The sequence below is a fragment of the Myotis myotis genome, unplaced genomic scaffold (genome assembly GCF_014108235.1).
Source record: "Myotis myotis isolate mMyoMyo1 unplaced genomic scaffold, mMyoMyo1.p scaffold_m19_p_12, whole genome shotgun sequence".
Lineage (NCBI taxonomy): Eukaryota > Metazoa > Chordata > Mammalia > Chiroptera > Vespertilionidae > Myotis > Myotis myotis.
This window is the reverse complement of record NW_023416316.1, coordinates 29,614,962-29,638,292: the sequence shown is the minus strand read 5'-3', so window position 1 is coordinate 29,638,292 and position 23,331 is coordinate 29,614,962. Positions and strand designations below refer to the sequence as shown.

The 23,331-nt window shown below is 46.9% G+C and overlaps 1 protein-coding gene across 4 annotated transcripts in view; it reads left to right on the top strand.

The window, feature by feature from the left end:
• The window catches only part of LOC118667408 (death-associated protein kinase 1), a 158,133-nt gene that overhangs the window by 105,808 nt on the left and 28,994 nt on the right, over positions 1-23,331 (top strand). For all 4 annotated transcript variants that reach the window (XM_036330628.1, XM_036330626.1, XM_036330625.1 and 1 more), the window contains exons 4-18: positions 3,204-3,342; positions 5,335-5,464; positions 5,641-5,689; positions 5,777-5,803; positions 6,274-6,426; positions 6,787-6,832; positions 8,473-8,562; positions 9,074-9,166; positions 10,431-10,550; positions 11,255-11,353; positions 12,208-12,306; positions 13,615-13,713; positions 14,653-14,850; positions 16,145-16,342; positions 21,878-21,976. In XM_036330628.1, coding sequence (XP_036186521.1) covers positions 3,204-3,342; positions 5,335-5,464; positions 5,641-5,689; positions 5,777-5,803; positions 6,274-6,426; positions 6,787-6,832; positions 8,473-8,562; positions 9,074-9,166; positions 10,431-10,550; positions 11,255-11,353; positions 12,208-12,306; positions 13,615-13,713; positions 14,653-14,850; positions 16,145-16,342; positions 21,878-21,976 — 1,639 coding nt within the window. The remainder of the gene's footprint in view (positions 1-3,203; positions 3,343-5,334; positions 5,465-5,640; positions 5,690-5,776; positions 5,804-6,273; positions 6,427-6,786; positions 6,833-8,472; positions 8,563-9,073; positions 9,167-10,430; positions 10,551-11,254; positions 11,354-12,207; positions 12,307-13,614; positions 13,714-14,652; positions 14,851-16,144; positions 16,343-21,877; positions 21,977-23,331) is intronic.

Here is a 23,331-nt window from a genome sequence, read left to right as displayed (position 1 = left end):
AACAGGACCTGCGAGCGGGGTAGAGGAGAAAGCTGGAGATGGCCCGGGCCTCCTTCCTCAGTCCTGTCAGACCCTGCCCCCCTTCAGGCTGGTCCCTCACCTGGGGGCCCCAGGGTTGTTCTGGTTCTCACTTCTGTGGTCAGGAAGCACCTTGGAGGTGAGTTGCTCAGCACAAGAAGACTGAATAGGGGACCGAGCCGGTTTGGCTCAGTGGATAGAGCGTCAGCTTGAGGACTGAAAGATCCCAGGTTCAATTCCGGTCAAGGGCCCATGTCCAGGTTGCAGGCTCGATCCCCAGTAGGGGGCATGCAGATTACAGCCAATCAATGATTATCTCTCATCATTGATGTTTCTATCTCTCCCTCTCTCTTCCTCTCTGAAATCAATAAGTATATTTTTTTAAAATATATTTTATTGATTTTCTACAGAGAGGAAGGGAGAGGGATAGAGAGCCAGAAACATCGATGAGAGAGAAACATCAATCAGCCGCCTCCTGCACACCTCCCACTGGGGATGTGCCCACAACCAAGGTACATGCCCTTGACCGGAATCAAACACGGGACCCTTGAGTCCTCAGGCCGACGCTCTATCCACTGAGCCAAACTGGTTTCGGCAGTATATTTTTTTTTAAAAAAGAAGAAGACTGAATGGGAGAGTATGAGATGGCCACTCCAGCTGAAAAAGAAGTGCTAAGACTTGGCTTGGGACAGCAGTGGGGTTCCTAGGAAGGACTTGGGCCTCATCCCTGTACCAAGCTGTTCAGGAGCTCAAAGATTCTCCCCAGCTCTGGGCAGCCAAACCCCAGCTGTTTCTCCATGTCAGGAACCAGCAGCCTGTGTGAGCAGGGGGAGTGCGGAAGGTCCTGGAGGGGGACAGAAAGAGAAGCTGGAACTGGGCACCACCGTCCCTGGAGAACCCCTGAGGGGGCGGGGGGTGCAGCCATCTGGCCACACCCATGGACTGGAGCGGGGAGAGGGAGGAAGCAGGGCGGGGACTCTCACGGGGAAGCCTCGGGGAGGGGTGGTGTTCTGTAGGAAAGGGCTTTCCTTCCTTTGTAAGGGTACCAGTTCTGCTTTCTGGGCCTCAACTCCTGCCAGACCTGCCTGACAGTTGCTTTATGTATATTTACTATCCTCAAAGCCCTAAAACTAATAGGTCCTATTATTCCCATTTGATGAGAAAATGAGGCTCAGAGAGAAGGAATAACCTCTGGCTGCAGAGTTAAGATTTCAGCCGAATGTGCCAACTGTGGGCCAGCCTCCCACGGAGCAGCCCTCTGTGGCTCCAACGGCAGAGGGCACCGAGGCAAACAGGATGCAGCATCTGTCTCAGCAGCGGTCGGTTGACAGTTTACCATTTTTCCTCCTTTTTGTTCCCTGTGGTTGAAGGATTCCCTCTCCATTATTATTGGTTCTTTATACATATATGTATGTATATGTGTGTGTGTGTGTATATATACACTTTTTATTGATTTCTGAGAGGAGTGGAGAGGGAGAGAGAGAGACAGAAACATCAATGATGAGAGAGAATCATTGATCAGCTGCCTCCTACATGCCCCACACTGAGGATCAAGCCCGCAACCCAGGCATGTGCCCTGACCCGGAATCGAACTGTGACCTCCTGGTTTATAGATCCACCCTCAACCACTGAGCCACACCGGCCAGGACATTATTGTTGGTTTTGAGAGGAATACGGACACAGAGACGTGAGAAGCGGAGGGTCCGTGGAGTCATGCACTGTGGGGAGGAGAGGGCAGCCGGTCTGAGAGGCCGCAGGCAGGAAGGCCGCTACCCGGCCAGTGTCGCCACCTGCAGGCCTCTGCCCCGGGGGGGGGGGGGGGGGGGGGGCTGCGGGCCTTCCTGGCTGGCTCCGGCGCTGTGACACATTGCAGATCTGCCAGAGCCCAGAGTGGAGGAGTCACCTCGCCCTCTGGGTAAACATCCGGTAAACATCCGGAAGTTAAACATCAGAGGGCGGCCCTGCCGCAGAGGCAGGTAATTAAGACTTTGAAGAGGGGTCCCTGTTTTTAGTGTGCTAAGTCACCCGGGGTGTTTGTTCAAAATGCTGCTGCATTTCCTGATCCCCACTCTTAGAAACCCTCAGGCAGCAGTTTGGAAGTGAGGCCCAGAATCTGCATTGTCAAAACGCCCCAGGCAGTTCCCATCCTATGGACCGTGGACCAGGCGAAGGAAGACACTGACTTGGACGGAGGACTCTGAAACTTGTCTCTAAGAAAACAGCTTTTTCTGTCCTATTGTTTAATCCCTTGAGCACCCTCTTGTCAATATAGGTATGGTGTTCATGGAGCTGTCTTGCTGAAAGAAAGATAATGAACACAGCAGTTACATGCATAATTGCAGTTAATTATTATGTTGTGAATGTATAGTTAAATGATAAACATTAATTTATAAGCACTCTTATTAAAAGTTCCCTTTTATTTGCCATTAATCAGGGAAGTTTGCTCCTTTATCCACTTGATAAAAAAGTTCTGAGTTCTTGCTATGTGGTGGGCACTGTTCAGGAAGGTGGGGACAGATGTGGGTCAACAGCTGGAGCTGATCTCTACCCTTCAGGGCCTTACAGTCTGGCCAGGGAGATTGATTAAATAAATCCCCAACAGCCATGTGCATTTCAATTTTGTGTAAGTTTATTCTTATTGCTTAGGGTATTTGTTAAATTCATTACTAAATGTGACTTATATAAACATAGAGGGATTTGCCAATAAACAAATACAAAAGAAAAAAATTCTTGTCAATCTAAGTACTGTGATTTGGGGTTTAAAACATTGGTTGACATATGGAATATGAACTTTCCAGGTACCCTCTGATTGAGCTAGGAAGATGTATTTTTAATAAACTCTATACAAAGTTGTCATTTTGTTTCTTAGTCAGGGAGTTGTGACTTCATCTCCAAATACGTTTAATTAAAATGTTTTAAGGATCCATTGATCCCCACCCCCATCATGTCTCTGCTTCCTCCCTCATTTGTGAACATAGTGCCATTAGGAAAATGGTACCCAAGTGCTTTTGAGCACAAATGTACCTGAATGCAGATGTCTCATCCGGTGAGAATTCTGATTCCGTGCTTAGCACATCCTTATGCTGTTCTCTGGCCTGAAATTTGAATGTGCCGATAGTCTATGAGAGAACACATCAACTATGAAACAGAACTGTCATCAGTAACCTCTGCTCCTTGATTTCCAGTGTTGCAGGTGGCGAGCTGTTTGACTTCTTAGCTGAAAAGGAATCTTTGACTGAAGAGGAAGCAACTGAATTTCTCAAACAAATTCTTAATGGTGTTTACTACCTGCACTCCCTCCAGATTGCCCACTTTGATCTTAAGGTACGTTGCTGAGTGTTAGTCAGAGAGAAGCGGATGAAAACCACAGCATTGGTTGTTTGTTTGCTAAGAAAAAAATGGAAGCACTTGAAAGAGATACTTGTCGTTCCTGTGGGTATAACAAATGGAATTATCAGTGTAAATCAGCCAGTGTATAATGCATGCCTTCTGCAGTGACTCCTAACTTTTTGTGGAATGGAGGCTTAAGATTAATGATTACATTTGAGAATCTCTGGGGAAGAATCAAGAGGTCTCATCAGCCAGGTCTTTAAGCAACAGAGCTGCTGGTGGTGGTAGGACATTTTCAGCTGGGAGTGCCCACTGGCTTCCCAGTCTCCATCCCCCGGTGGCTGTAGGGCATAGAAGATAGAGCCGCAATGTCTACTCTTCCTCTTGATGCAAAAAGGCTTATGGGTCTGACTCTGTCACCGGCAATCAATCAAGCCAAATTCTGAGATTGGCTAAGTGGGGTCATACCTGGCTAGAGGCAGGGCATTACGGGATCTAATGTCATACTCGCAACAGTCACAGAGGTCATGATATCTTTGGGAAGGTAAGACACCCTTGAGCCACAGGAAGTGACAATGTCAATGTTTAGATTCAAGTGCAAAGTAGCATATGATCGATTGCCAAGTGAATGGTTTGTATCATTGGAGCTAGGATAGGACCATAGCAGAGGAAGGATTTTCTTCATGCTGTTGTAGCAAAGCTATGAAGACCCCATCTGTATCCCTGCAACACTCACTAAGGCACACCCCAAAGACTGCTGTTGCAAACACCTATGGCTCTCTGCTTGACCTCTGGTTTCTGGCCCTGGGAGCTGGCAATGCTAAAGAGTAAATGCTGCCCTAGCCGGTTTGGCTCAGTGGATAGAGCGTTGGCCTGCGGACTGAAGGGACCCAGGTTCAGTTCCAGTCAAGGGCACATGCCCAGGATGTAAGCTCGGTCCCCAGAGGGGGTCATGCAGGAGACAGCCAATCAATGATTCGCTCTCATCATTGATGTTTCTCTCGCTCTCGCTCTCTCCCTTCCTCTCTGAAATCAATAAAAATATAGTAAAAAATAAATAAATAAATGCCCATAGGCACAGCTCTTAGCAACGAAGAATGGCAAGATGATCAGTAAACCCCCGAACTCCCTCCTTCCCTCCTGTTTTATTTGGAAAACTCTGAGTGCTACTTTTTCTCCCCAAGTTCCTCAAAGGGGTCACACTCCAGTCACCCCTAACTTGATAAGATGCCTTGTATTGGCTTCCTTCCATTTCCTGTCTCCCCATTCCTCTACCAAGTGGCTCCCACATAAGCCACATGCCCCCAAATGTCCCAGGTCTACTCCTGGGAGAACCTAAACCAGAACATTTATTTTTCCTGGTGTTCTGTTGCAAGTACCCTTTATGCCTGTTTTTCAGTTGTTTTTTAAGGCGGAGAGGAAGAGTTATTCAGCCACCTTACTTTAGCATAGCATAGCTTAGCTGCTATATTTTTTTTGTTGTGGTAAAATAAAGATAACATATAATTTATACCATTCTAACCATTTTTAAGTATGCAGTTCAGTGGCATCAGTATATCCACCTTGTTGTGCAACCATCACCACCATCTACTTCTAGAACTTACTGACCTTCCCACCCTGAAACTATGTGCCCATTAAACAGTAACTCCCCATCCTTTCCCCCAGCCCCATCTTCTCACCACCACCATACTGCTTTCTGACTCCATGAATTTGCCCATTCCGGGTACTTCATATAAGTGGAATCATATAACAGTTATCCTGTTTTATCTGGCTTATTTCAGTTAGCACGATGCCCTTCAAGGTTCTTCCATGTTGTAACAAGTTTCAGACTTGACTTCCTTTCTAAGGCTGAATAAATATTCCATTATGTTATCTACCACATTTTGTTTATCCATTCCTCTGTTGGTGGACATTGGATCTTTTCCCACCTTTTGGTTACTGTATCGCTGCAGCGCTATTTCTTTTTTTTCTTTTCTTTTTTTTAAGCCTGAAAATATAATGCTTTTGGATAGAAATGTTCCCAAACCTCGGATCAAGATCATCGACTTTGGGCTGGCCCATAAAATGGACTTCGGGAATGAATTCAAAAACATATTTGGGACACCAGAATTTGTTGGTACGTTTCTTTGCTCCTGTGGTCATTTATTTCTCATAAGCATTATAATGGCAAAATTTCCCCGGCTGCAGCATCATTTCCCTGGTACGTGTGTCCGGTTTATACATGAAAATGCGATCTGTTGGTTTGCTTCCTTCTGAAACTGTCTCTCTCAGTGTGCGTTTCTTTCCTCTTAGCTCCTGAGATAGTCAACTATGAACCGCTTGGCCTCGAGGCAGATATGTGGTAAGTAGTGCGCCCTTGATGTTGTCATCTTTCTGATTTAATTTATTATTATTCTGACATTTGTTTTTGTTTCTGTTTCGTGTCTAGGAGTATTGGAGTAATCACCTATATTCTGTAAGTACCAGAACCCACAACTTGTATTCTTTCCCTCTTTCTTTGAGACCATATGTTTTATTAAGCAGTCGTGTTGATCTCTTCAGCTTATGCGTGCTCTTTATGTAAACATTCATTTTACACCCCCAGAACACGCTTAGTTTATACTAATTAAACATTTTCTCCGACTTTGAAGTGAGTCATCAGAAACTGCAGCATAATCACTGGAAGAAAGCATGTCTGTCCATCACTGAGGAAAACAGGCTAGAGGTTTTTTGTAAACTACTAGATGCTGTTCCAGATTAACTTTTCAAATGCATCCTTTGCATTAAGCCGAAGCCTTTGTGCCTGACAATTAAATGGAATTCTAAAACGATTGCCCAAGCACCACATTATAATCTCATTCCTCACCCCCCTTATCAGGTATTATGGGAACGAAATGACAACACAAGAGGTAATTGCTCATGTTCTGTGCCCCACTTTATCAACAGCCTAAGTGGGGCCTCGCCATTTCTCGGAGACACTAAGCAAGAGACGTTAGCAAATGTATCCGCTGTCAACTACGAATTTGAAGAAGAATACTTCAGTAATACCAGTGCCCTCGCCAAAGATTTCATAAGAAGACTGCTCGTCAAGGATCCAAAGTGAGTGTCCATTGTTCCCGAAAAGTGCTCAGCCGTGGCCTCCACTCGACGAGGGTTTGCCCCTGTCCTGTGCACAGGCCACACCTAGGAGACCCCGGTTGCTTGCTCCTCGCAGAGGGAAGCATGCCATGTGAAAGGCCTCAGAAAATGCAGGCTCCTGTGTACCTGTTCAGTCAGTCCTGCAGGCACAGTGGAAATCACCACACAGGCGTACTTTTTTCTCGACTCTCTTCCATGAAGCAAGCCCCAAACTTCATTTTCGAGAACATCTGTTTTGTAGGCCCAGCCAGCATGGAAACAACCTAGTATTTGCTTCTGTGGTGACAGCATTTTTTTTTTCTTTCTTCTCTCCCCACAAAGGAAGAGAATGACCATTCAAGATAGTTTGCAGCACCCCTGGATCAAGGTAAGCTGCCTTTGGTGACTGGTTTGGGTATTAAAGGGCCTCCTGAAATTTGTGTGTTCCAGGGCATTACTAATTCTGTGGGTTCTAACCACAGGACACTTCTGGAGAGTTGTGTTTGCTTTTGGTGCCATATTTTAACACAACTAGCAGGTAAGAGTATGCTCACGGTAACGGAGGTGGAGAGGAGAAAGCTATCCTAACACAAGATTGTAAAGGGATCTGAAGGTCAGGTCTACTCAAACTGAGCCCTCATTCCAGGAGGCCTTTCGGCCAGGGCCTATGGCCACCTCCTTGCATATTACACCTTTATATTGCCTGCCTGGCGCCTTCGGGCATTTAGATTAAATAATTGAAGTTGCTGTGGATGAAAAGGGGTCCTATGGAAAGTAACCTCACAGAGCAATCTGATTATAAATTTCTAACTGGGCAGGTCATGGGTCACAGTAGGTAGTCATGCCCCAGGCATAAAACTTTTTTAGTAAGAGGTTTATCTTTGCCTGAAGCAATGGACAGGGGTCCGTTGTTTACGGTGTATCTATGTTAACACACCTTTGAAATAAGGGATAACCACCTTCAAGAGAGCACATAATCTTGTTAACTTTCCTGTAATCCAATCCTCACCTTGCTTTCACCCATCATCCTATAATCTTCTTTACGTTCCCTCCCTAATTTCAGGTGCATAAAAGAAACTGAAAATGTCATTCCCCAAAGCGTTTGAAATCTTGCTCCCTGGCATCAGTTTGGTTCAAATAAACTCTGATAGAAATTTCACACACAAAAGACCTGAAGTTCCTTCAGCAAGAACAGAAAGGCCTGAGGGTGGGGGAAGATGGCAGTTCCAGAATAAAATCATGGAACCAAGAACAGGTTGTGATGTCATGACTTGCATTACAAAAGTAGGTCTGGTGCAGCTAGAGAACTCTTTGCCTGTACCAGGCCCAGACAGTTGCTAGAAGGCAGTGGTGTCTCTCTCAGAGGCAGAGCTACATGGCTTCCTGAAAAAGGGTGCAACAGAAGGCATACTAATGCTGTCAGACAGGCTTAATTCGCTGACCTCTGAGGTCCCTCCGAGCTCTAAATTACTTGATGTTCAAGTTCAAATGCCTCAGAACATGGCCTCACCATGCATCTTTTTTATGAAAAGTTGTAATTCAGCTTGGCCCAAGCTCAACTTTGCAACTTTTCCCCAGCATCCATATATATTATCCAATACATTATTGATTTCAGAGAAGAAGGGAGAGGGAGAGAGATAGAAACATCAATGATGAGAGAGAATCATTGATCTGCTGCCTCCTGCATGCCCCCCACTGGGGATCGAGGCCACAACCTAAGCATATGCCCTTGACCAGAATTGAACCTGGGACCCTACAGTCCACAGGCCCAATGCTCTATCCACTGAGCAAAACCAGCTAGGGCCCCAACATCCAGTCTTTATAGATTGTAGCAAATCCTTAGCCACAAGAGTTAGCCTCTGCTGACTAGGTTCCTAGATCCTGCATTTTATTTGAATATGTTTTGTTATTCTAGCAAGGTAAATGTGTAAGCAAGTATTCCAAATAATGAGAGGTTTCAAAAAATTGTCATGTAACACATTTCTGTAATTTGAAAGCTGTAAATATTTTCTTGGACTTTCATTTTAGCCTAAAGATACCCAACAAGCACTTAGTAGAAAAGCATCGGCAGTAAACATGGAGAAATTCAAGAAGTTCGCAGCGCGGAAAAAATGGAAAGTAAGATTATTTGACATGGAGGGATTTGCTGATTCTATTTCTTGTGCATTTCCAACAATTGTATGAGTTGATAGTCACATTGTCTACCATTACCAGCTTGCCTGGGACCATGGACACAGGGCCAGACCCTTACATACTATGCTTCTCTGAGGGGGGACGTGCAAGGGTTTTGCTAGGGTAAGAGCCAATTCCTCAAAGAATCAAGAGCAGCATATTGAGAGGAAAAGGGATGTAAGGCATGCAGTTCTGTAGTTTAATAATGAAATGGAGAAGGAGACTTTCTCTCTATCCTATTGTCTTGATGCGTAAGACCTGTAGCATGATTCTTTAAGCAAATACAATCCAACCTGCGCGTGGGATGCCTGCCCCCGAGAATGCATGTTGTCAGCAGTGAATGCCATCGCAGAGACAGTGACTTGCACTGATTTGAGTATTGTTGCATAAGCTCTCTCTCCTCTTCTCCCCCTGCCTTTACTTATCCTCTTCTTTTTTTCTTTTTTCTTTTTTTAAGCAATCAGTTCGCTTGATATCACTGTGCCAAAGATTATCCAGGTCGTTCTTGTCCAGAAGTAACATGAGTGTTGCCAGAAGTGATGATACTCTGGTAAGCAAACTTGTTTCCCTTGGTGAGGTTCTTTCTTAGCACTAGGTATAGAAATGTTTCCGAAACCTTCTACCAGCATATCTAGGTTGTTTGATTTGTTCGACAACGCAGAAAACCTGAAGTCATGTAAATGTCAGACTGACCCTTCCTCGTCTCAGGTTAGGGAGTTGGGATGGCTGATATATGTACTCTGTTACTTCTTCGTCCTTTTTTCTGTATTTTGATTGGCACTATACCTACTTCCACCCATTACCTCTAACACTGCCACCCACCTCCTCCCACACTCACAGTTTGATAAAAGAGACGCTGGTCAGTAGAAGAGGGAAGAGCTCATTTTAATTTTTATTAACTGAAATGAGAGCCTTCTATTGCCACTGACCTGGGAGACTCTTGGGTTGTAGTAGTAAAAAAGGGCCAGATAATCCTCCCCCTGAACACACACTCACACTCCCCACAAAATCAAGGGAAAAGCAGTACGGCTTGCTGGTGTAGTTTGTGGTAGACCAGAAGGCTAAACCCACTTGCTTTGTTAGCATTGTACTGACTGTCCAAAACCCTTGAGAACAACTCCATAATTTTTTCCCTTTAATCCAAACTGAAACCTAATCACAGATTGACTCTTCAGATATGACTAGACATATTTGAATTCAACAAGACTTTGCTCTGACAGTCAGACAACAGGGCTTTGTTAACCCTGGAGGTAAAGGGAACTCCAGGAAAGGCAGAAAGGGTGATTCTGTGGGAACCAGGACACTCCTGTAACTGAATAGTCGGCGTTTCCTGAGTGGAATCTGGGGATTCCAAGGGCAGGATCACACATCAGCACACACCAGCTCTTTCATCCTCCCCTCCCCCGCCCCCAAAGTTAGTACTAGTTTCCCTGAGGCTCAAGCTGTAGCCTTGTAGTGTGAAAAGAGATTGTATATGTTAAAAAGAAAAAAGAAGTGGGAGAAAAGCAAGGTAGAAGAAGGGAGAGGAAGGAGGCGGAAGGCTGGATTTGGGAATTGTGGGTCCAAAGAAAAGATAAAAATATTAATATAAGATAATGAGAATGATTGAATATTATACATTAAAATCATCCTGAATAATCGGTTGGGAGAAATGACATTTATTGCAAGAAAAGTTTAAGGTAGAAGAGGAACCCAGCCATGTAGGAACTCCAGGTGGGAAGACTTCTTCCTCCCAGACCTTGGGTTCTCATTCCTCTCAGTATCCTGCGAATCCCAGGACATGTTAGAACACGCTCTTTGTTGTCTCTCTCAAGGATGAGGAAGACTCCTTTGTGATGAAAGCCATCATCCATGCCATCAACGATGACAATGTCCCAGGCCTGCAGCACCTCCTGGGCTCATTGTCCAACTATGATGTTAACCAACCCAACAAGGTCTGATCCTGTTCTATCAGGGATAGTGGCGCCGGCGGGCGGGGGCGGGGGGAGGGCATGGGACTATGCACCTCCAAGTCCCAGGGGGAGAGACCCTGTCTGCTTCCTCATTCTCCCTTCTAGTTGCCAGCTCCATACTGTGGAAAAGCTCTGCGTAGAGAGTGAAATGACTTAGACATAAGATCTTTTTGCATTCAGTGCCTTTCTTCGTGCAAGGCCATTCCACATGCACCAATTACACCTCTAACCATGAAAATTTATTTTTTAAAAATATTTTTATTAATTTCAGAGAAGGGAGAGGGAAAGAGAGAGATAGAAACATCAATGATGAGAGAGAATCATTGATCGGCTGCCTCCTGCATGCCCCCTACTGGGGATTGAGCTTGCAACCCGGGCATGTGCCCTTGATCAGAATCAAACTCAGGACCCTTCAGTTCTCAGGCCAACGCTCTATCCACTGAGCCAAACCAGCTAGGGCTAACCATGAAAATTTAAAGGACTCATCCCACAAATGAAAATGTTACCTTTTGATTGTGAAACCAAAAGAGGAAGCATGCTGTGTTCTGTCCTTCGTTCCTGTTATGTAGCAGTCCTCACGCACCTGTTGAGACAGGAAGGTGTGTGGGATAGCAATGATAATTCGGGCATTTTTTTCCTACCAAACCTAAAAAAATAGTTTTGTTTTGTTGTCTTGCCTATTGCAGCATGGAACGCCTCCGTTACTTATTGCTGCTGGCTGTGGGAACATTCAAATGCTACAGTTGCTTATTAAAAGAGGCTCAAGAATCGATGTCCAGGATAAGGTATCATTCTGTCTTATTGCAAATAAATTAATTTTTTTAAGTATTCCCAAATGCCTCTGATCTTAGAGGTAAGAGAGAAAATAACATGTATCTCTACTTCAGTTTCCTACAAGGGAAGCTGAATTGCTGAAGTAGCCTGGTCCAAGCTAACAGGTGTTGTAAGGCAAGAGGAAAACGTTGATCTTTCTCTGGGCTCTGTGTTTGGGTATCAGCCATTCCTTGTTCACTACCCTCGATGTTTCTCCTCACTGATCACTTACGGAACAGTGTTATTGTAAGATGTCACAGATGGGAAAGTTTTCATTGTCTAATTCGTCTCACCAGAAACGTATTTGCCTGCTGGTTTATTAGGGCCACAGGGAAGGATGATATGCTTTGAGGTGTAAATCGCATTGGAAGTGTAGGCACATTGATTAACAGCTAATAGTCATTATAATGGATCTGTCCTCCGCTTCTAAAGACTTTCAACAGAGCTATAAAAGGACTAGATCTGGCCCTTGACAATATAGGGACTTCCAACCAGAGGTTCAAGTGAAGGTTTTAAGAAAAGAGAAACAGCTCTTTATTTTGATGTAATTCTAGAGTTGCCAAAAAAAATCTGCAAAGATAATACACAGAGCTCCCTTATCCCCGCCCCCCAGCTCCCCGGAATGTTAGCATTTCACATGACCTCGATCCCTATGCAAAAATAAATGAAATGGGCGGGAGGGGGGAGGGGAGGTTGTTCCCCATGGAAGGTGCTTCTGTGGAGTTTGCCATCACGGAGGAAGGGGAGTAGAGTAGAGTGTGTTTGAGTGACGTGCATTCAGATCCCTCAGCTCTGGAAGTGTGACTGCACGCTGGTTTCTGCACAGGGTGGATCCAATGCCATCTACTGGGCCTCTCGGCACGGCCACGTGGACACCTTGAAATTTCTCCATGAGAACAAATGCCCTTTGGATGTTAAAGACAAGGTAAGGCCGCTTTCCTTAGGGACGGGGGAAGTACCAAACGGCTGCATTTGAGCTTCGTCTTGTCATGCACATCAGGAGCCAAAGAACAAGGATTCGGGACCCAAATCTTCCTACAGAGAATTTAATCTAGAAATTTGTTTTTGCTGGTGGCTTGGTCTAATGTTAAAATCTGCTTTTAGCTGAAATCTGCCAGACAGTTGCCATGATACACAAGCCGTGAATTAATTTGCATGAGTTACATGAAAATTCTAAGTTCTAATAGAAGGACAACCAGAAAGAGACCCGAGTCCTGAACCTCACATTGGCTCACCGTGTGCGTGTCTCTTGACCACACTCTTCATCTCTGAAGTGGCTGACAATGCTGACCTTACAGTCACTGGCACTAGGAGGATTCATGAGACAATGCATGTAAAGTAATGCATGTAAAGTAAGGCTTTGGGGGGGGGCGGTTAGAGGTTATAAAATTATTAACTTAGGAAGATACCTTCCTTTCACATACTCGGGTGTCATTCAGTCCATCCCACAGTCCTGCACCTGCACAGAGAATCCCTACCTTCTCACCCAGGACGGGTCCTACTGTGCATCCCATCTCTGCTTCTAACACTTGCCGCATAAGGTGTCGCCTTTGGTCAGAGCTGCCACACACAGTCGTATGGATTGTGCCCTGCACCAATCTAAGAACGACATTCACATCATAGACAAGTGTATTTATTATGGCCTTTTTCTGTCAGGTGGCAATAAGGTATCTCGTTTTACTGTGTTTTAATTAATTTATTCTGATGGGTTTTTTGGCAGCTCTACGTAAAATACCTTAAGGAAGTTGCTTCTATTACTAATTCACTGAAAGCTAATAGTGATGTTTTAAAATCTCTGAGAGTATAAGAAATGAGATTCTAAACATGGACAATGAAATCAGAAACATGTTAGTTAATAAAACTGTCCCTTTATATATCGGCTGGTGATGAACCTAGTATTAAAGAAAGGAGTTTTGTGTTTAAAGAAATCACATAGCTAGAAGCAGCAGTAGATAAGTGTGCAAACAGCCGTCGCAGCCCAGGGAAAGCCGTCTCACCTGGGGTTGTATGACAGACAGGGTGAGCCCGGCATATGGGTTTCACACCAGCTCCGTGATGGACACGCCACTCTCAGGGTCCCTGGCCCAGGTACCATCTGGACAGAGGGAGGTGGGCACCCCCCAAAGGAAGGAAGTGGAGCCAGGTGTGTGTGGCCGGGCCTTCAGTCCTATGCCTTCCAGTCCCCGCAGCCTGCTCCCGGGGCGCTCTGAATCTCTGGCCGTTTCTTTTGCAGTCTGGAGAGACAGCCCTGCACGTGGCGGCTCGCTACGGCCACGCCGATGTGGTTCAGTTACTGTGCAGCTTTGGCTCCAATCCCAATTTCCAGGACAAGGTGGGTCATGGTAGCTGGTGTCCTCCCTTCCTTCTGCTCTCTGCACGGATGTACAGGCAGACAATGACATGGCCCAGTCCTCCCAGTTTTATCCAAGTCTCTGCTTTGATTCCAGAGGGCGGGGCCTCAAACAGAAACACCACCTAACATCCATCTACTTAATCCTCTGGACAACCCTATGAGTTGTTATTACTGTTACTGTCATTCTCATTTTACAGAAGCGGAAACTGAGGCAGGGAGAGGTTCAGTATCTTGCCCCTGCTCACACAGCTCATAAGTGGGAGAGCTAGGGTTTGGGATTCGAAACCACAGGGTCTGGCTCCAGCGTCCCTGTCAGTACCCACTAACTCCAATGGCCTTGCGTAGGCAGACATATGTGTCTAATGATGCTGACCATGAATATACAGCCTTCCAACCCTATAGATCCCACGGCCAGCCCACTCTTTGACTATTACAACATGGTTACCTCCGTTACTTTTATTTGCCTCAGCAATAATATGTTATGTGACTCATCTTTGTCAAATGCATGGCAGACATGCTGAGGCATCAAGATTGTTATGAGAATTCTTGTTCAAAGAAGTGCTCTCTTACCGTCAGTAACCTCAGATGAAGTAAACGTAGCACTTTTGTAAGAAAGATGCTAAAATTCCACCTGCACTGGGGCTCGATTGTTCAGAAGAGCTGAGCTGTCGGTTCCCGTGGGCTCCTGACGTCCCTCGTCGTTCAGATGCCGACAGTGCCACACGCATCCAACGCACAAGCGTTGAGGAGACAAAACTAACGAAGGAGGGGCCTGTGTCTATTAATTTCAGACTCATGTTTCACTCCAGTAGCTGTCAGCTCACTCTCTCCGTGGCCTTGACTTTGCTGCCGGGTTCAGCGGGGACTCTCGCCTGGCCTGCACTTTCTCTCATGTTGTTGCACTTGTCGCCTCGGCAGGAAGAAGAAACCCCTCTGCACTGTGCTGCCTGGCACGGCTACTACGCTGTGGCCAAAGCCCTGTGTGAAGCCGGCTGCAACGTGAACGTTAAGAACCGAGAAGGAGAGACGCCCCTCCTGACAGCCTCCGCCAGGGGCTACCACGACATCGTGGAGTGTCTGGCCGAACACGGAGGCGACCTGCATGCCTCTGACAAGGTGCGTTGCGGGTGAATGCAGCACACTCGCCGAGAAGTGATCTGGGGGGCTGGAGGGACCACAAGCCTTCTGCAGTGAGTTTACCCAAGAGGAACTTGAATGCAGCAAATTGTAATTATCCTTTCTCTTCTCTGTTCCAAAGATTCCGTGAGCTTTTCTAGATTCTGTTTAATAATTAATATTCACTTGTGGCATGGAGCAAAATTTATGAATTGGTCAGATGCCTCGGGTCTCTTATTTTAGCCTTTTCAGCTGGGAGCGGGTACAGTGATGATCGCTGAGCCCAAGACAATCCTCATTTAGGGCTAAAATTGGCAGCGCACTATTAATTGGTAGATAAACAAAGAAATAGGTGGCTTATTGATTTCCATCACCTGCTATTTTGTAGAAACTCAATCTAGACCAGGTGTCGCTTTTTAATTAAGCAAATTCAACGTGATCTGTTTTTATTGTGAGCTAGTACTTAAAATGAGGCCATGATCTTGCCATATATAGTTAGACTTGGACACTGTAGTTAATTTAGTAACAGCCATTTGTGGAGTATTTTCTTGGTACAGAGAAACAGTTCTCAACTGGGGGCGACCTTGCCCCCAGGGGACATTTGGCAATGACTGGAGACATTTATTGGTTGTCTCTGGCATTACTGCTGGCGTCTAGTAGATAAAGACTGGTGGTGCCTCTTATATCCTCCGACTCACGGGATAGGACCAAAATGTCAGTCAGTGTGCTGAGATTAAGAAATGTTTCTAAAACCCTCTACCAGCTCCTGAACTCAATACCTCTGCTCACCAGGGATTCTATAAAAGGTACAAGGACTCCTCAGGCTGGTCTTTGGTGGGACGCAGAGAGTAAGCATGTCATCTTTGCTTTTCATACATATGACAGCCCTGGAGCAAATCCCTTCGCATCACTTTCGCAGCTTCTCCTGGTGTAAAGATTGCTGAGCAAATGTTCTTAAAGGTATCTTTCGACGACCTGAGAAAACAGCCATTGGAGGCCTGTTACTTAAGTCCTGTACAGTCACAGACAAAAAGCAGCGTCCAGCCTTTCCACCCGATTGCACTGGCCAAACCTAGATTCACCGCACCGATGGTCAGCAGAGTCTGATTATTCAGAGTGGAATGTATGGAGCCTCTCCCCCGCCCCCCAGGAGTAAATGTGTGGTTTCTGATCCTCCTTCAGCCTTTGCAGTAGGGCGCCTTTGCCAGTTAAACCCAGCCCGGTGGCGGCCGGAAGGCGAGGCCAGGCCCACGTGCCCCAGTGGAAGTGCTCAGGGCCCTGGTGTCTGTTGCAGGATGGACACATCGCTCTTCATCTCGCTGTGAGACGGTGTCAGATGGAGGTCATCCAGACTCTCCTCAGCCAGGGAAGCTTCGTCAATTTCCAAGACAGGCACGGCAACACGCCCCTCCACGTGGCCTGCAAGGACGGCAACGTGCCCATTGTGGTGGCCCTCTGCGAGGCCAGCTGCGACCTGGATATCTCCAACAAGGTAAGGCCGGAGAGAGCGACCCCTGAGGGCCTACTGACCTGCTTCCGGATGTTGTTCAGATTCTCTTTGCATCTCAGTCGGTATTCCTCCTGTGGGCCTTTTCTTTTTCTTTTCTTTTTTTTTTTTTTTTGTTACTCTTCACCTGAGGATATTTTTACGTTGATTTTTAGAGAGAGTAGAAGGGAGGGGGAGAGACAGAGAGAGAGAAACATCCATGTGAAAGACACACATCGATCGGTTGCCTCCCACAAGCACCCGAAACAGGGTCGGGGATCGAGTCTGCAACCAAGGTACTGCCCTTGACCAGAATCAAACCCAGGACCCTTCAGTACTCATGCCAAAGCTCTATCCACTGAGCCAAACTGCAGGCTAGGGCCATGTTCTTTTTCTTTTCTTTTTTTAAATATATTTTTATTGATTTCAAAGAGGAAGGGAGAGGGAGATGGAAACATCAGTGATGAGAGAGAATCACTGATCAGCTGGCTCCTGCACACCCCCCACTGGGGATCAAGCCTGCAACCCAGGCATGTGCCCTTGACCGGAATCGAACCTGGGACTCCTCTATCCACTGAGGATGCTCTATCCACTGAGCCAAACAGGCTAGGACAGGCCATGTTCTTGTTCAGGTGGCTCTCCACTTTCAGTCATAGCTTACATACGACTTTTGAATAGTTTTGTAGAGTAACAGAAATTATTGCATTAATAAGTACTTCCTGCCTAACCTGGTTACTCCGTATGGGCACTGAGAGACAGACACAGAAACTGTCCACTTGTAGAGGAATCTGAGAACATGGTACAAAATTGGGGTATCTTTCTGGAGCTCTGAGTCTTCAGGAAAACACCTCCTGAGTTCTGATTTGATTGGGATTTCCAGGACCAGATTTCTCCCCTTAGCTTACCCCCACGGAGAGTTTTATGGTCAGAAGTTCATTACACCTTTTTTTGGGTGCTAAATAAATTTTTAAGACCAAGAGGATGCTATTATTTGGTGAATAAAAAAGAAATTCAGCCCTAACCAGTTTGGCTCAGAGGATAGAGCATCGGCCTGTAGACTGAAGGGTCCCAGGTTCGATTCCGGTCAAGGGCATGTATGTTGGTTGCAGGCATATCCCCGGTAGGAGGTGTGCAGGAGGCAGCTGATCGATGTTTCTCTCTCATCGATGTTTCTAGCTCTCTATCCCTCTCCCTCCCTCTCCCTTCCTCTCTGTAAAAAATCAATAAAATATATTTTTAAAAAAAGAAAAGAAATGCAAATAATTTCAGGTTCCTAGGTGGGTTTTTTAAATGCTATTATGTTGACTTTTAGAAGTTAGCTAACACTTCCCCTTCCCCTAAATGCCATCTAGATTTTTATCACCAAATCAGATGGAACAGTTGACTATTCAGTTGGTTTTGACCCTGTGACTGTATGAGTGGCAAACACTATGCTGTGAAGATAATGTGAAAAACAAAGTCCAAGGGAAGCTATTTTGATTAATTGTGAAAAATGTTTTTGTTGTTGTTTGTGTTTTGTTTTGTTTTTTGGTTAATCCTTACCCAAGGATATTTTTCCCATTGATTTTTAGAGAGTGTGGAAGGGAGGGGACGAGAGAAACATCCGTGTGAGAGAAACACATCCATTGGTTGTCACGCCCACGTGCCCCAACCAGGGCTGGGGATCAAGCCTGCAACCAAGGACCCAAGACCCCTCTGTCCCTGAGCTGACGCTCTGACCGCTGAGCCAAACTGGCTTAGGCAGGAAATGTTGTTTTATAAATGGCAGGGATGATGCCAGAAAAATTTTACTATGATTTGTTTGAGGTAAAAGAATTAAAATCTGAAACAGGCAGAAAATTATACTTCTACCAAAAAAAATTATTTCTGTTGCATATTATGTGATTAATTCTAGTGGAAGTTGAAATTGGTAATCTTCACATTCTAGAAATATGAAAAGGCATTAGCCATTAGCTGCTGGTTGCTTTCTGAGTTTATCCCATTCTAATCTTGCCAAGTCAGTTATGTAAGTGGCTTAAGGGGAAAGCCAAATGTGATGTTAAGAAGCATCAAGGTCCTTCTAGGAGTCTCTAAATGAGTAAAAAGTGGCTTCAAGGAACATTGGGGCACTCATTTGAATACATTTAGAGTTGGCCATTGTCTGCCGGCTGAGGCGTACGAACACCATGTCTCACCAATAAAGAGGGACCGGGTATTCGCCTCATGCCTCAGTGCAAAATAGTGCGTTTGTTAAGTATGCGCTATAAAATGCCCAGAAAGATCGTAGACTTTCATGATTAAAAACAACTGGTTCAGCCTTTGCTGGTTTGGCTCAGTGGATAGAGCTTTGGCCTTCGGACTAAAGGGTCCCAGGTTCGATTCCAGTCAAGGGCACATGCCTGGGTTTCGGGCTCAATCCCCAGTGTGGGGTGTGCAGGATGCAGCCGATCAATGATTCTCTCTCATCATTGATGTTTCTCTCTCTCTCTCTCCCTCTCCCTTCGTCTCTGAAACCAATAAAAATATATTTAAGAAAGAAGAAAAAAACAACTGGTTCATTTCATAGGAAAGCCTCAACATTTGGGAGGTGGGGGGGGACACATTAGGAAGCGCCGACATTTTTGATACTATAGATGGCCGTGGTAGTTCACACACACCAACATAAACTTGTGTTGTTACTATGTCGACCCAGCAATGGCACATACAGGGCATTCCGTCGATGATTTTGTCATTGAGTTGAGCTCAGCTGGAGGAAAACTCATTAACTGCACAATTTCAACCTCCTGGAATCAGCAGCGAAGTTCAGCCCGTTCCTCAGAGCCCGCCTGGCGCAGCAGCTGCTGGAGCAGCTCCAGGTTCTGGACCTGCAGGCAGGTCCCCGCTGCCCCCAGCGCCAGGCTCAGCCCGCAGCGACTTCGTGGGTCTCCCGCCTTCAGAAGGGCTGGTGTCAGCTTTGCTTCTCTATTCCTTTTGGGTTTTTTTGAAAGATAACAGGGACTCTAGAAGAACTTAAAAGATGTGCAGTAAGGTAAGAGGAAGGTATTATTTCCCCCAGAAAGCACACCTGGCTTCCCATGGACTCACCCTAGTCACTGGCTGTCAGGATTTTTGGACCCGGCACAGTGACAGCCCACGCCTGCGGACAGACTGTCGCTCCTTCCCTGTGGTGTGCCTGTTCCTTACTTGGATTCAGTTCCCCCAGAGGTAAAAATGCCATTCAGATGCCACCCCTGTCACCAGGATGTGACAGCGACTTGTCACTACCTTCCACACTCATAGTGTAATAGACAATTCTTAGTCTTAGCTTTCCTCGTATGAAAATCGGGGGAGTGGCTGTTGAGCACGGCCATGTTAGGGAACACGTGAGCGGGAACTAGACCATGCAGAGCACACAGCCCTTAACTCTTCATTCCTTTCGTGTTGCCTCTTCTCATCAGTTCAGAGAGAGAATCGTGTGGTACACAAGCACATGTACACACAGATGCACACACACGTGCATCAGGAGCATGAGAGAGGATTTCGTGCCCATCAGGTGTTTATCGCTTCCCGGCTCAGACAGCACTGTGCCAGGCCCGTGGGAGGGAGCTTGTGGGCAGCAGGGTGATAGCTCTTGCCCTCAGGCTGCTTCTCTCTCTCTCTCTCTCTCTCTCTCTCTCTCTCTCTCTCTCTTTTATTTTTGCTTCTCAATGTAATAGCATCTCATGTCTCAATCACGGCAATGACAGACGCACAGGCGCGATGGAAACGCTGACATCTGGACATTAAGGAAACTAGGAAAAGCTTTTCAGGCGCAATCCCTTAAAATGATTGGGAGGTTGACAGATGAAGAGGGCAGACTGCATTGCAGACCAAGGGAAGCACACGTGTGTGTTTAGGGGCTGTCTGGAGGCCCCTGTAGCTGACATGTGGTGTAGGTACTGAGGGTGCTGCTTTCTGAGTCGCTCTAGAAGATAACAGTAGACAAAACATAAACAGGCACACACCTTGCAGGGTTATTCACAATGGCAAGGAGTGGGACGGCCTTCAGTGTCCCTCCGCAGTGGGCTGGCGAATGACTGTGGCATGTCCATGTCGTGGGCATTAGTCAGGCGTCCGAAAGAAGATTTCGTGACACATGGGAAAGTGTTCACAATCAATTGCTAGGTGCACGAAGCAGGTGACAGAATAGAATTGGAGGATGATTACGTCTGACTTTTCAAACAATGCATGTCCTTTTATGGATTCACAGGTAAAAGCTTGGGAGGAAATGCCCCAAAGTGTTAAGTAGGGCCAGCTCTGAGCAGGGGCAGGGGAGGGAGTGAGTAGGGAAGGAGGACTTCTGTTTTCTACCATTTATCCTTCCACGTTGCTGGGACATTTCAAATGAGCCTGTGTTAACTTCATAACAGAAAAACCTATGTTTGCAAATAAACAATAGAAGACAGAGGTACCCTAACTTTCTTGGTTCCCAGCATCTGTTGTGTCTCAGTAATTTTTCCGTGATTCCCCCAGGGCCAAAGAAACACCTAACAGTTCTGTTTATTAAGTGGCTCAGTCTAAACAGCTCAGTAAGTCTTTATATCCTAACAAGTTAGTAGCCGTTGCAATGAATGATTCACATAATCGAAAGAAAACGAACAGGTTAATGTCATTCTCACATAACCACAGTTATGTGCTAATGGGATGTTCTCGCCGCCTCTCACATCCTGGACTCAGATTGAACATGACAGTAACCGCCAAGGCCCCGCTGGCGTCAGTGAAAGGAAGACAGTACAACCCAACGCTGAGACCCTCACTGCCTGGAGCTGGTGGCCCACCTGGTGTCCCACCTGCTGGTTTCATCAGAAATTTAAAATATTTAACATGCCTCCAGGAATCGACTGCAGTGCCCGGAGGTGCCTAGTTACACAATTTGGGAACCATGGACATTTTTTTTTAAATGGTGGTCATGCCTAGCCGGTTTGCCTCAGTGGATAGAGTGTCGGCCTGCGGACTAAAGGGTCCCAGGTTCGATTCTGGCCCAGAGCACATGTGTGGGTTTCGGGCTTGATCCCCAGTGTGGGGTCTGCAGGAGGCAGCCGATGGATGGTTCTCTCTCATCACTGATGTTTCTATCTCTTTCTCCCTCTCCCTTCCTCTCTGAAATCAATTAAAAAATTATTTTTTTTTTTATATAAAAAAGGTGGGCATGACCTCATTAATGTGCCTTCAATGGCTGTCCTCCCGTCCCTTCATCCCTTGCTGAGTCTAAATGTGAACTGTGGTGCAGATCTTTCTGGAACCTGGGGGCTGGCCGTTAAGCCTTGACTGAACCCTCCTTTATGCCAGCGCAGCAAGAGACTTAATTACCTTATGATAAGCCTCCCACTCTTTCACCCTTTGAAGTTACTCTTTTAACTGAAAAAAAAAACACACTTGAGAACATTGTGCTTGGCTTGCCTCCTCCAGGAGGCGCAAGTTCCTGGAAAAGCAGGCCACGCCTCCTGTTTCTTTCTGGTGGGTCCCAGGCCCCTCGCAGTGGGCTGGCCCGCCATCCTCGGGCACCATCCTCAGAACCCTCCGGGGCCTCTCTGTGTCTTGCAGTATGGCCGCACACCCCTGCACCTGGCCGCCAACAACGGGATTCTCGACGTGGTCCGCTACCTCTGTCTGGCGGGCGCCAACGTGGAGGCGCTGACCTCGGTGAGTAGCCTTGCGGCAGGAAAAGGCAACCTAAAGCATCCGAGGCCCGGCAGCGGCACCTGGAGCAGGCGAGCTGCTGCCTGCAGTGCGGGAACCTGTGCCCACACAAGCCGGGGTGGCATCTCCTCACGGCTTCCTCCTCTCCTCTCGCCGGGCCCGCGCTGCCGGGAATGCTGCTGCCTCCCAGGGGCCTATTTGTTCCCCGTGTTACGTAACTGTGCCTTTGCCGGTTTTATTAAATGTGTGTGTTCTTTCCTAAGTGCTCCCCCTCCGTGCAGGGCACTGGAGGTGCCTTGGCTGTCGGAGAGGGAGGAGGAAGGGGCCCTGGGTGTGTGGGCGACAGTTGACGAGAGCTGCTGTCCCTTGTTTAGAAGCCTGGCTCTGCTAGCAGGCCTGCGAGTTATTTTTAAGTGAGATTTTTAAGTGAGTTCCCCTCACTCCCCACTCCCCGCTCCTCACTCCAGACCTGGCAGGGGGTGGTTCTTAAAGACCCCAGTGATTCCCGTGTGCAGTGGAGTCTGGGAGCCGCTGAGTCCTTCTCTTACCATGTCAGTAAGGATCTAACCAGTTTGCTGTGAGTCCTGACGTGGTACCTAATGCATCTCCAAAGCAAACTAGAAGCCCCGCCTGCCCATTGGACACTTTTCGGGAATCTTGGGGAGCAGAGAGGGGTGACACGGGACTGTAGGCACGCCTCCTCCTAGCACCCATCTGAGCTCCAGCTTCAGCCCAAGGTGCTGGTTCTCACCTGGCACTTTGCCCCTGGGGAGCACTGGGCAGTGGCTGGAGACACCGAGGGTGTCGCCAGTGGAGAAGGGGAATGCTGCTGCCATCTAGAGGTGAGGCCAGGTTGCTGCCAGACATCCCAGGATGCAGGGACAGGCCCCCGCACTGAGCATGACCCTGTGCGAAATGTCAGTCATGCTGAGGTTGAGAAACACTGGTTGACTGGGACCCCACGCGTGGCTCAGAGAGTGACTGGCTGTGAGCGATGGGAAGGTGTGCTGTTGAACAGACGGGCATTTCTCAGCTTCCCGTGGGGATGGGACTTGGCTACTGCCAAACACTGAGAGATAGGCCCAAAGGCTTCTTGCTCTTCTTGTTTAAAAACGTTGCTTTTATTTATGTGGAAATGGCTCCTCGTCATTTCTACTTTTAAATGTGTAATGATTTCTAAAACGGCAGCAGAGCAGGGCCTACGCCTCGTGCCCTCCTGGGCGGCCTGGGAATAGCCGTACTTCCCGCCTCCCATGAGTGACTGCGTGTGCACACAAAGCTGTGAGAGCTGGACCAGGGGGGTGCTTGGGAGGAGCTCAGGAAATCTTAGCCACCGTCGTGCACGTTCATGGCACGAA